The sequence below is a fragment of the Lepisosteus platostomus genome, chromosome 8 (assembly GCF_059453375.1).
Source record: "Lepisosteus platostomus isolate fLepPlt1 chromosome 8, fLepPlt1.hap1, whole genome shotgun sequence".
In the NCBI taxonomy this organism is placed as follows: Eukaryota; Metazoa; Chordata; class Actinopteri; order Semionotiformes; family Lepisosteidae; genus Lepisosteus; species Lepisosteus platostomus.
In genome coordinates, this window is record NC_142618.1 from 19,386,278 (window position 1) to 19,400,517 (window position 14,240).

Below are 14,240 nucleotides of genomic sequence, written 5' to 3' on the forward strand. Positions count from 1 at the left end.
GTTTAATCTAAATACAAAATTGACTGGTAGGTCAAGATGATAAATGTGCAATAAAGCAAACCTGGTACTAAACATTTTAAGGTGACAATTCAGTTCCATTGCAACCCTATCTTGAGTAATAAGCGTTTATAAATCAATTTGTACAATTGGGTAACTTCGAAAGGGTGGAAGATGGAGTTAGGGTTAGGGATAGTTTTCTACTAATTTTAAAGATTCAACAAAGTAAGTTGAAATTTTTTGTTGAAGTCTTGTCTGAGAGATATGCAGTATTCAGTATGAGCCCAGACAAAAAGAGGACAATTACTGTGAAGTTAAATTTTTAACCTAAAGTACAGTCAATCTGGATCTCACACTCTCTAAATTTAAGCGTTTCCATCAGGACCATAATATTAATAGAGCTCACAGTATTGTGTTTTTGTAACCCTAACACTTGGAGCACAATTTTCCTCTTCATACATGCCCATACATGCTATAATGTAAATATAATCTTGACTCGTAAGGCAAGATGATAAATTTACAATGAAGCAAGCACTCTACTAACCATATTAAGTTGAAATCAACAACCACTTCAAGCACTGAATCAGCCAAACCCTCAGAACTGGTCAAAACTGTGGCTTAATGTACCTGTATTAACATAGAAACACTGTATGATTTACAGTTTATGGGCTAAGTGGGGATTGTGCAGATATCATTCATAAGGTATGAGATTCATGACCAGTGATTGGTAAAGCCATGGAAGAACTATGAGAACTATTGCCCTTTTTACTTTCGCATTACTCGGTCTTATTTAAACACTATGATACCTTTTAATTGACCACTTGCATAAAAAGCCCTTCAGGAGATTCGCAATGTGTTGGGTAATTGTACACTATCTGTATCCAATGACTCAAATATCAGGCTATACTTTTGCAGACAGATGCCTGTATATATAACATTTAGAATCACAATTTTTAGTTTGAATCCAAATTGTGTGTGTTTTTTGCAGTTGTTGTTGAGTTGGATCAGAGCTACAGTACTGAAAAAATTATTGTGAATCCCCTATATAATTATAGAAATTAAAATTTATTCTGATAAAGGAAACCAGCATCCTGTTTCAGTAGGATTTTTGCCATTCTCAAAAAAGTGGCTTGGAAAACAGGCAAAATGTTTATTAAAGTAAAATATCTTGCAATGTACTATATACTATTAGATATATATTTTATACACTAAACTAACTGATAGTTAGTGCGTTTTATTTGAGAGGATTGAGTAATCTGTGTTTACAGAAATATTCAGAGACTTAAGTGTTATTTTGTACCCTACTACTGATCTGATCTGTTTAATTACTTCAGCTCTGACATTCTTTGAGTCTTTACTTCTTGAAACACAACAGTTCAATTCAATTTATTTTTATAAAGCACCTTTCACAACAAGGTTGTCCAAAGGCGCTTAAGAAAGCAAGTGACCATACATGTTGTGAATACAGAACAGAAAAGACCAGAAGACAACGGAGGAGAGAAACCAAAAACTCCTTAGTAAGGAGAAAAAAAACCTCTAGGGGTCCAAGGTCAACTGGCTGCCCAACCCCTTTGGGCATGCTAACATTATACAATAAAAAAAGGAAAAAAAATGAATAAAGGTTTTAATCCATCCATCATGTCTTCTGTGTGTCGGTACTCCATGCAGATCTCTGTTGACCGGCATAATCCTCCTAAACAATAGCTATATCCACGACGTCCCTCTTGGATCCATGGCAGTGATGCAGCATCCAACTCAGATGGTGCCCAGCCTGGGTGCCATCTGGACATGTGGGCAGGAGAATAGGATAGTTTGGTCAGAACAGATGTATCTCCTGGTGGGCCAACACAGAGACACACAATGGCATGCACAGCAGCACCAGCAGCCATGGTTGCAGCAGGCTATGATGTAAGGTGTGAGTAGGCTAGGCTGAAGTAATAGGTTTTCAGTCAGGATTTGAAAACTGAGCTTGACTTGGCATCCCGAACATGGGGTGGGAGACATAAGCTAGGGGCCCTGTAACTCATGGCTTTACCGCCAACTGTTTTTTTTTTTATCAACTAAGCGGGCAACTTGGATTGTATACATTAAGAAAGAAATGTAATACGTACCCAGCTAACCTTTATAAGGGTGCTGTCCATCATTTAAGAACTGATACACCACCTCTGAAAAAGTAACACATGGCTTGCATGGTGATTCCTAAAAATAAAGCTTTACCCTGAGTCCTGGTCTGGGGGTGGATTAAACACACTGGTTATAGGTCGTTAATCTATTCAGTCTACAACAAAGGGGATTGGGAAGAGCTTTGGTCTAAATATATAAGTGCTAAGGGGTATAAATGGAACCACATCAGTGGGCTATTTTTGACTCAGTAGTGAAAGGACATGGGGACCGATTTAGGAGAGAGAACAGGAAACATGTCTTTATACAAAGAGCAGACAGTGTCTGGAACATCTTCCCAGCTTGGTGGTTGAGGCCCAAATTCTGCGCTCCAGCACAAGATGGATGGATGGAGGAAATTTTAGATTTACTGGCTACTGAAGTGTCCAGCGAACTCAACAGGCCAAACTGATGAACAGTCTGCCCTTATTTGCAACGTTCAAGTCAATATGAAGAGTGATATTGTGCTCTCCCTCAATCTCATTATAAAACCATAGAAAATGAAATATACAAACAACAGTACAAGATCTTCTATATGAGAAAATAAAAGGGTGTCTTGGAAGACAAAGGTTATTTTATCTTTATTTTGTTGTGTTAGTAAAGAGAATAACAGTTTTGATCGCTTCTTTGGGTAATGCAAGGTATTACATTTACAGTATGTGCTTACTGATGTGCTAGTCTGATGTGGTTAGTGTTTATATCACAAGTATAGAAAGCTGGTCAGATGTTGTTTTAGACACAATCATTAAAAAAAAATTCACCTACTACTGTATCTCCTAGAACTTTTTTGCATTTACTAGGAAGTAATTTCTGATTATTTTATACATCTTTCTTAAATGATTATGTTGGGGAATTAAATCTCAGTCATGTATACAATATCTGTTGCATTTTTGCAAAGGGGTGCAGATAAATATGACAAAATCACTTCAAATTCTTTTAACCTGGTAAGCATGGAGATGTGAATCTTGAAAGTTTGGGCAAATATTGCTGTTGGTTTCTTGTTTTGTATCCTGAACTATTCCAGTTCCTTTCTTTTCTGATAGAATACCATAAACATTGATGTTAAACATCCTTCAGCCAGTAATGATGTTCAACAAAAAGACAAAACATCATGTATTTTAAAAATGAAGGCATGGGAAATGTGCAATAAACTCGGTCAGAAATGTTTTAATCTACCTAAAACTTTTAAAGGTTGTTATTTATGACTGAGCATACTGTAGATAGTGTACTTTATTCTGTTTAGGAAAAGTACCACCATTTGTAGTTTTTTTTTATTTTATTTTAGGTTTAGTTACCTTTTGGGGACCAGCAGACAAGTCAGGTTCTGAACCAAATGTGAAAAACAAATTCCATTTAGTAATTTCATATACTTGTATGTATCTACAGTATATAGTCTTAAATGTGATGATATCTAAGAGATGCATTCCATTAACATAATTAACTACTCTTAGCAGACAGAAAAAACACACAGACACAATTATTTTCACCATTCTGTAGTACGTGGTGATCTGAAGATGAAACAGGATCTTTCTTAAATAATTCAATCAAACAATAGGAATAATATTGTTCCTTAGAGGGTATTGTCTTGTAAGTTTTGTTTGCTCAAAAAAGTTGAATTACTTTTTGGGGAACTAATTTCCACAAAAAAAACATTTGTTACATGTTTTCTTAATACTGATAACCTGAAAGTCTGTGTGGCTGCAGATTAATAGCTTATGGTGTGTTGATAACTTTAGAAGCTGAGTAAGCAATGCACAGGACATTAAGCTAAACTTGTTTTTCTCTCAACATACTGATTTTTCTCGCACTCTGAATAATTAGAAGGGCAACAGAGTAGAACAAAGCACAGTTTTATCTCAAGCCTTTTAGCTGTGAAAGAATTGATTTCAGTTTTTCTTAAGCACCTTACACATTGTGATTTCTTTGTGTAGATACTGTTCAAACTGATCTATGAATTGATCTTCACAGAAATCCACCTCCAACCCTTCATCAGCCAGAGCTGTGGTCTGCGGATTTTAATGACTTTATTTACAAGTGAGTGCTTTTGACTGTACAGATTAAGAGGTATAATTATGAAAATGGTCTTTTCTGGTCTTTTGTTTGTGTAACTTTTGTGTGACCAACACAGCTTCACACATTTACCTTAATGGTGAAATTGTTAAATCATTCTATGCTCTATTTTTTTTTTGCAAGAATCATTCATCTTCATTTGTAAAAGTGATAAATTGTCACCAGGATGTAAGCACATCCTGAAGGGATAACATAAACATCAGAAATGATGATAAACATCAGGTTTTGAAGAATTAAAATAATTCACAGTCATTGTATTACTATTGTCTCAAATCAAGTAATTAAATGCAGCCCCTGCATTGATTGCTTATTTGTGCTAAACACAAATAAGGACTTAAGAAAAAGCTATTCAGGAGATCTTTCTATCGATATTTTTGATCCCATGGAGTCAATAAGCTAATTTCTTAGCTTATTCAAAACATCAATAATTGTCCATGAAAACCATTTCCTGTTGTCAGTCCTACAGTACATGTTTCTTACTTTATGTCATTGTTGATTTTTTTCCTGGTGTTTGTCCAGATTAGAATAATGTGTAAATCCTCTTGTATTGCTTGAGCCTTTGCACAAGTATGTACAGTATAACTCCAATACTTCTCAATTATCTGCACATTTCAGGAGCAATAGGCTCTACTTGAGACTAAGTCACTTATAAGGACGAGCAGAAGTCTTATACCGATCCCTGTAGTAACCCTCTGATGTTTCTGAGGCACCTCACCAGATTACAATTCAATAGCAGTATTTTACTTAATAGTAGCATAGATACAGAATGAAGGACAGAGAAAAGTGTTTTCAGCATTTAAGATATAGTAAATGACAGTGTAGCCAGTATAATTTGATATCTATTTCCATTTGTTTATTTGGCCAATGCAATTTGGGTGAAGTACCATGCTCGAGGGTACAATGGCAGTGTCTCAACTTGGATTTGAATTCACAACCGTCCAGTTAGGAGTGCAGATCCCCTAATCACTGCTCCACGCTGCTCTGCACACTGACCTGTTTTCAAAAACCAGACCATCACAGGTTGCACACACATGGTGTGCGGGGGGACAGTTTAGAAACGTCAATTGGCATTTGTTTGAACTGTGGAAGGTTACCTACAGTACGTGCCTGGCAACGACTCACACAGCAACGGGGAGAACTGTCAAATTCCACACAAGGCATCCCAGAATCTGATCTAGGCCCCAAAACTGCAGAATCTGCAGCACTAGCCCACATGCCACTGTGCCACATTAAAATTTGGTGTGTCTCTAGAAATTGCATGTCTTTAGAATGAAGTACTAAAGACTCATTTTTGTTCCTTTCTATTTCACCATAGAAGCCTTATGCATTTTCATTCCTCGGACATATGATTGTTGATCCATAATTTTCTATCCAGTATGTCAAATAGTGAATTGTTGTATCAAACCTTAATATACACTGTACATGATTGATTATCTTCCCCTACACTTTGCTGAGCCATTATGTACAATATCATTTTCAAAAATAAAACTGCAAGTTCAGAGTACAGCAACAACATTGGCCTCGCTCTAAAGAAGAGTGTGATATGTACCGTGAGCGTTCAGTTGGTGATGTTTACAATTTCTCATGTCTGTGCTCTTCTGTTCAAAAAGGTGCCTGATTAAAGACTTTGAGCAGCGACCCCATGTTCCTGACCTTCTTCAGCATGCCTTTATCAAGCAGATTGGGGGGAAAGAGAAGATCCTACAAATGCAGCTGATGGAGCTCATTGACCTCCATCAGCAAATGGGAGTCATCGAGAAGACGAGGTACAGTACAGTACTCCATTTGACTAGTGCAGCAGCCTTTATTATCAGAACAACAGGCTGGTTTCGAATCGGAAAAAAACCTTGCAGACTGAGAGGAATATGTATCAGACAAATACCTCAACAAGTACAGTATGTACTGCAGAAATAGGTTTATTGGATTTTTGAGGGGTAATACAACATTTTTTGCTTTTACTGAAGCAGCATTATGTCTAAACATGATAGAACTGTGCCCCAGAGACTTATTTTATTAATTAATTGATTATTTATATTAATCTATAATGTATTGTTTTTTTAAATATTGAAGTGTAAGAAAGTTAGATATTTTTTAAGATTGTGTCCTGATAACACATAACAGATATCCACTGACCTTGGGTGCCATTATGGACATAAATGTCAGCACATGCAGGGGTAATTAATGCATTTGCTGTATGCTCTACTGTAAATCTTACAGTGCAAGCAAGAGCACTCATACAGTGCAAGCAAGAGGTTGCTGAGATGTTCTGTAATTACAGAATGACAATACTTATGCCTGCAACTGTACTTGCTAACGTCTGAAAAATGTTTCTAAGTTTACGATGTTGTTATTAAGAAAGAAGCCTGTATGAAGCATGTATATTCCGAAACATGCATATTTTCAATTAAAATGTAGATATACAGTATGTGCTCTAGTCCTTGAAAGTTATACTGTAAATACATGTTCTGTATCACATCTGACTTCAGTTATTCCTTATCTCCTATAGATTAATTTTAGCCCCCAGTTCACTGCCTGTCCAGATATTTTTCTTCATATGTTTTTTTGACTGTTTTTCAGTATTCAGTTTGTCTTTTATGGAAAAGTAAAGGAAAATCTATTTACTGTTTTGAATGTTTTTTAAAAGTTATTTAATTCAGTTTATTCAGCTTAGTGTAGCACAGTATAATAACTATTAAAATTTAAATTCTGATGAGCCCAGTAGTTAACTAAAGTTTATGCAAAGGGTTGTGAGAATATGGAACAAACTGTCCAGATATGTTGCTGCAGTCGATACTCTGGCTTCTTTCAAGAAATAAATATATATACTTATTTATATAGCTATAAATAAGTTACTTTTTTCTAACCTGTCTTATGTTATAGTGGACTAAAACATCTCTTCTTGCCTGGATGTGTCCACTGCGTGTGTCAAATGAATGATAAATGTTTTCTTGCTCATTAACAGACATGCTCAGAAATACAATTTATAGACATTCACAATGGGCACTTTTGTAGGTTATTTTTACAGTGTCATTTTTTACATGCTCTCTTTACACATTAAAGCACTATTTTACTCAGAAAGGCTAAATGAAATGGCACAGTGTAAAACAATGATGTAATCACCTTTTTTAAGGGCTACATGTAGCCTTGAAAATCCAGTAGACAAATTTGCAATAGATTGTGATTTTTCCTGCAAGAAAATCTAAAATGGATGAACAATAAAATGTTTTTTTTAGAATGGCTGACCATCAGTCAAAAGCAGATGCAAAGTTTAAATACATCAAAAATATTCGCATAAATATCAGGGCAACACTGTTTTGACTGTTTTGCTATTTCCTCATATCTTTTTGGTCCTGGGTTCCATTATAGGCTTTTTTGTGGTGTTTTCAAGGTTGTCCCTAGGTGCTTGAGATGCTTTCCCACTTTCTAAAGGCAGGCTGGTCTGTTTAGTTATCTCAGAATTGCAGCCATCTGCTTCTGCCTATACAGTATGTGCACACCACTGCAGTGAACTGGTATTTGGTCCAGGGTGTAGTCCTACTTCTGCTTCATGGGTAGGATAGGATATACAGTATAGGGATATCGTGCATAACAGAAAGTGAATATGAATATAATTATTATTATGTCATAGGTAGCTAAACAGGCAGTATGCATATGATGTGATATCCTGAATGTGATAGGAAACCCATGTAACTCATCATTAGTAAAAAGAAAGGAAAAAAATCCTTCATTTTCTGTGCACAGAGAACAAGGAAAACACTCAGAGAGATTCACAGACAGTAATGAAAGGTATGTTTATATGTTTATCCTGATGTTGTTTAATAAGCCTGGGGCCCTTATTAGTTTCAGATGACTGCTTCCTTCTTGCATAGACTTTAGTCTTAATAGTAACAGTGGCTGTTAGGAATAATTCCTTATAATCTAGTTATAACCAGCTTTTAGGTGTTTGTATTCAACTCACATTTGCACCAAAAATGATATTTACATTTATTACTTCACCATTCATTGAACTGTAGCCGCTCACTACAACCTGTAAATCTAAAAACGAAGAAGAAGTCACTTTCAGTGTGAACTAAAGAAGCTGACGATAGGTATGAACCACTCTGACATGCACCGCAAGTAAAATCTTCTTGTGTATGGATTTTTGACAGCAAAAGTAAGGTGAATACAAGTACTGTATATAACTTAGGCTTTTTTTTTAATTGTTAGAGGGGTCTGTAGGTGAATCCAGTGCAAACTGCTTTATTTCCAGTTTGTTCTTTATTTTTTCAAATCGAATAAAATAGTAGAAAATGCTACTAAATGTAAAAGTCTAGGTTTGTTCTCGTTTTACCCAAGACTTCAGATTCATTTGTAAGCAATACTGTACCAGCCCAGTCATAATAAATTACAAACATAGGTTCAAAAGGGGTGACTCAAATAAATGAAGGGAATGTAATAATAGAGTTGTATGTTACATTTCAGCTGTTGATACGAAATGTTATCAGAATTTAATAGGAACAAATTACCAAAACAAAATCTCCTGGACAGTACAGCCATTGCCAGCTTACACAATTCGGAAGTGTGTATAAGCTGTGCAAGTAACACAATGTGGTGTGTAAGTCTTCTCCAGTAACGAGTTGGAAAAGAGAGGAAACAACACCCAACACCCTGTTTTTTTATTTAGGTTGCTAAAACAGATCAGGTCACAAGTAAGATCTTGGGCAGTAATTTCCCATTGCATGACTCCTGAGTCACGAAAGAAAACTTAGACTGGAACCAGCAGAGATTAATTCTAAGATGGAAAATAAGTGGATAAAGTAAAGCAATGTTTTGGATCCTTTTTTCAGGTGTGTGGTGAAGTGAGGGAGATAGCAGGGAAATGAGGCTTAGTGGAGGGTGAGAAGAGCAGAAAAAAGAGAGTGTTAGAGAATTAGCCTCTACTTATTCAGCTCCACACTAATGCAGTTTCCCAATCTAACCTAAAGAGAAAAATGCTTTCTTGACTAAATTGTTTCCCCTCCACTACAGTAGTTTTGTTAAAGCTGTAATTGTTTGGGTTTTTTTTTTTGCATCCTCTGGAACTTTTCAGTAACTTATTGCAAAGGACCTTCATCTAACACAAACACAAACAATACAATGCTTCATTGATTTCAATAGTGTTAAGCTTCTTTGTAATTATCCCATCACATTCATCTTAGGAGCTCTTTTTAATGTTTTTTTCTTTAATGGGAGAGCCTACAGAACAAAGGTCAGGAAAGAGGAACATTATAAATAGCAAGATAAAGTTCGATTTATCATTTTCATGATCTGACTGCCTGTGCAAGAGCTAATAGGGTGTGCATAAAAGTATGAAGTGGATTCTTAAAAACATTATAATGTTGAGTGATTTATTTTTCTCTTTAGGCATGAGCGAATTCATACCAAAAAAGGCAGCTACATGAAGTCCCAAAGTTCCAACCTGGACAATGTGGATGACCTGGCCACTTTAGAAGTGCTCGATGAAGTAAGTAATTTAAGTGTAGTGTTTCAAATTGTGCTAGTTAACCATGTATAGCACACATGCCGTATGCAGGAAATCTGCTTTTTAAACATGCAGATTGTAGGCTAATGATGTGGCCTGCACAGTGAAAAGAGATTGATTAAAAATTAAAATCATTAACATCATAATTTTCTATCAAAATTGGTTGTTTTATTTTATTTTGCTAGATGTTTTATACAAAGCGACTTTAGTCTTATCTGTTAATATATACAGTGCCTTGCGAAAGTATTCGGCCCCCTTGAACTTTTCAACCTTTTGCCACATTTCAGGCTTCAAACATAAAGATATAATTTTTTTATTTTATGTGAAGAATCACCAACAAGTGGGACACAATTGTGAAGTGGAACGAAATCTATTGGATTTTTGAAACTTTTTTAACTAATAAAAAAATGAAAAGTGGGGCGTGCAAAATTATTCGGCCCCTTTACTTTCAGTGCAGCAAACTCACTCCAGAAGTTCAGCGAGGATCTCTGAATGATCCAATGTTGTCCTAAATGACTGATGGTGATAAATAGAATCCACCTGTGTGTAATCAAGTCTCTGTATAAATGCACCTGCTCTGTGATAGTCTCAAGGTTCTGTTGAAAGCGCAGAGAGCATCATGAAGACCAAGGAACACACCAGGCAGGTCCGTAATACTGTTGTGGAGAAGTTTAAAGCCGGATTTGGATACAAAAAGATTTCCCAAGCTTCAAACATCCCAAGGAGCAATGTGCAAGCGATCATCTTGAAATGGAAGGAGTATCAGACCACTGCAAATCTACCAAGACCTGGCCGTCCCTCTAAACTTTCAGCTCAGACAAGGAGAAGACTGATCAGAGATGCAGCCAAGAGGCCCATGATCACTCTGGATGAACTGCAGAGAACTACAGCTGAGGTGGGAGAGTCTGTCCATAGGACAACAATCAGTCTTACACTGCACAAATCTGGCCTTTATGGAAGAGTGGCAAGAAGAAAGCCATTTCTCAAAGATATCCATAAAAAGTCTCGTCTAAAGTTTGCCACAAGCCACCTGGGAGACACTCCAAACATGTGGAAGAAGGTGCTCTGGTCAGATGAAACCAAAATCGAACTTTTTGGCCACAATGCAAAACGATATGTTTGGCGTAAAAGCAACACAGCTCATCACCCTCAACACACCATCCCCACTGTCAAACATGGTGGTGGCAGCATCATGGTTTGGGCCTGCTTTTCTTCAGCAGGGACAGGGAAGATGGTTAAAATTGAGGGGAAGATGGATGCAGCCAAATACAGGACCATTCTGGATGAAAACCTGTTGGAGTCTGCAAAAGACCTGAAACTGGGACGGAGATTTATCTTCCAACAAGACAATGATCCCAAACATACAGCAAAATCTACAAAGGAATGGTTCACAAATAAACGTATCCAGGTGTTTGAATGGCCAAGTCAAAGTCCAGACCTGAATCCAATCGAGAATCTGTGGAAAGAGCTGAAAACTGCTGTTCACAAACGCTCTCCATCCAACCTCACTGAGCTCGAGCTGTTTTGCAAGGAAGAATGGGCAAGAATTTCAGTCTCTCGATGTGCAAAACTGATAGAGACATACCCCAAGCGACTTGCAGCTGTAATCGCAGCAAAAGGTGGCTCTAGAAAGTATTAACGCAAGGGGGCCGAATAATTTTGCACGCCCCACTTTTCATTTTTTTATTAGTTAAAAAAGTTTCAAAAATCCAATAGATTTCGTTCCACTTCACAATTGTGTCCCACTTGTTGGTGATTCTTCACATAAAATAAAAAATTTATATCTTTGTTTGAAGCCTGAAATGTGGCAAAAGGTTGAAAAGTTCAAGGGGGCCGAATACTTTCGCAAGGCACTGTACATATTCATCATTGTATTCAGAGTATCAGAACTATAGAGGCATAAATAAGTAACAGGTTTTTATCACCACCAAAGTGCTGCTTTTACAACAACACTGAGAAGAGCTTTGAGTGTCACCCAAAGCAATATTATTGTGCACTTTACAGTCTTTTTATCTATGTCAAGTATTCTGTTAATAGAAAAGCAAAACTACATTTAGATTTTCAGTTGACCTCGTTAACTTGTTGATATTCCTTAAAGTTTCCCCACTTATGAACATTCCCCAACTTGTGAAACAGTCATAATGGGAGATGTGTACGTTGACAAAGCGTCATACTCTGATTTTTTTCAAGAAATGACTGAAATCCTGAGATGAATTCGCTACTAGCTAATTCTGTCTAAAGGGCCTCCACTCATGTGTAATTTGTGTTCTGTTCTTGTAAACTCTGAAGCTTTGTTGTCTCCTTCAAGAGCCACGACACTCTGGCTACAGACGACTCACTGGAATGCTTGTGTTGACTTTCTCCTCGCCATCACTTTTGTTAACGAATTAGTGGCCTATTAACGAATTAGATTAACAAATTAAATTGTAACTCAATTGACCAAATGGCCGAATGTAGAAAAAGGATCTTGGCTTTTAGGATCTTTTAGTAGCCTGCACTAATGAATGGATTCTTTCTCGTACCCCAGCCACTGAATCCCTTCTTTTCCTATTTCACTACTATCCAACTGTCTCACCCTCTTAGAAATAACACTCCCTGTGAGACGATAAGATGTGCTGTTGGTTTATTGTACTACAGTAATTTGAAAATATATAATTTTTGAATATTCTGGATCTATACAATATCTGAAACGCATGTAAACAGCCTGTACTGTATATGGGTGGCCCTGGATTTGAGCCACAGTTTCATGCATATCTCTGAGAGCCCAGTCCACACTGTGCAGGCCAGCGCCAATGCACTGTGCCAATGAACACTGCATACTCTTGAATGTCTGGAGAGCAATGTCATCATAACAGTCTCCTCTTAATCTATTACCCCTGTTACTTTCCCCATTTTCAAAATGTCACACTCTGAACTTTAATAAGTGAATCCAGCCCCTTTCCAGGCAGAGTGGTGGCACTATGGCTAAGGATCTGCGCCTGTGGCTGGAAGGTTGCTGGTTCAAATCCTGCGGCTGGCAGAGGAATCCTACTCCGCTGGGCCCCTTAACCCCAGCTGCTCCAGGGGTGCTGTATAAATGGCTGACCCTGTGCTCTGACCCCAAGCTTCTGTCCCTGTCTGTGTGTCTCACGGAGAGCAAGCTGGGGTATGCGAAAAGACAAATTCCTAATGCAAGAAATTGTATATGGCTAATAAATCTTATCTTCCATATAGCTATTGGCAAGGCATGTGGGTTTGATCTCAATTACTTACCTGTATTTGATCATAGTTCATCACTCTTGAATTCTGGCAAGTGAGAATTCAGAATGAGAAACTCAATGTTTGCTATAGGGGAAATGGACTGTAAGAAAAATGGTTCCATTGTTTGTAGAATTTGCAATTACTTTAATCAAACTGCTAGAAAACTTGTAGTTTCAGTCCTACAATATGCCTATGTTACAGTATACAGTATATCCTACTGTATGTAATTTTTATTATAGTCATACTTATAGTCAGCTCTTTGGTATAAAATTGTAACAATAAAGACTATTTTCAAAAGATATTGTGGGCTGATATATTTTTAGCAAGCATTCATCAGCTGACAAGTGACGTGCTGAATAAATAAAAACAAACAACCTGAATGACTTGAATATACAATCCATCTTACTGTGATAGAAATATTGAAACTCATGAATCATCTGCAACTCTCAAATGTTTTCTCATCCTTCATTATGGCACTATCAACACATGAGTTGGATTATTATTTAAAAATGTTCTCATTAAGGATTCCATGCCCTTGGAATGATGGGAACTACGCTAAGCCTGCCTCACACAGCCTCTTTTATATCAAACAGCGAGAGACAGGGGCAAGTACATTAACAGCAGGCATCTAACAGAAACAAGAAAAAGATAGGATACTTTATCATTTCCATGCTGTGTTGAGTGTGGCATCAGTGTCAGTGTTTTCTGTTATTTTTTTATTGTTAGCTTTTATTCATTGATTCATACGTTATTTTCATTGTTAGCATTGTTACTGTAGGTGTGTTCTGCACAGATTATAAATGGATGCCGCAGTTGCCTGAAGTGTCTGGCTTTTTGAAAGAAGTTTTGCATTCACCTACCCTAAACCTATATTAACAACGAACTATGGCTAGCACTGTGCCTTAAAAAAATTGTTACCCAAGATGTTAAAAAATATATTGATTATGCTTTTCAGTCAATATGTGTTATAATGGAGCTCAAACTATACATTTCTAATTAATGAACAAGACATTTCAATAAATGCTTATCTCTTCTTGACACACTCAATTTTTTACTTTCATCAACTTTCATTTTTTATCACTTAGAATTGTGTAGTCTTTTGTTCCTCTGGTCTGCTGACAGTTTTCTTTAATGTCTGTTAAAAAAACTCCTATCTGCTCTTAAAGATGACCATGGCCGTTTCTGATGAAGTCACAGCATTTGTTTTTAAGGATCATTTTTTGGATTATAGTTATTTCCTTCCATAATGCACGTTCTGACAATCACTACAAAA

General features: G+C 36.8%; 1 protein-coding gene across 10 annotated transcripts in view; it reads left to right on the forward strand.

Moving 5' to 3' along the window:
- Positions 1-14,240, forward strand: part of myo3a (myosin IIIA) — a 125,060-nt gene that overhangs the window by 71,899 nt on the left and 38,921 nt on the right. For 8 of the 10 annotated variants that reach the window (XM_088642761.1, XM_088642760.1, XM_088642765.1 and 5 more), the window contains 4 exons: positions 4,126-4,191; positions 5,838-5,993; positions 7,969-8,013; positions 9,610-9,709. In XM_088642761.1, coding sequence (XP_088498887.1) covers positions 4,126-4,191; positions 5,838-5,993; positions 7,969-8,013; positions 9,610-9,709 — 367 coding nt within the window. The remainder of the gene's footprint in view (positions 1-4,125; positions 4,192-5,837; positions 5,994-7,968; positions 8,014-9,609; positions 9,710-14,240) is intronic. The other 2 variants (XM_088642759.1, XM_088642763.1) reach the window with 1 other exon arrangement.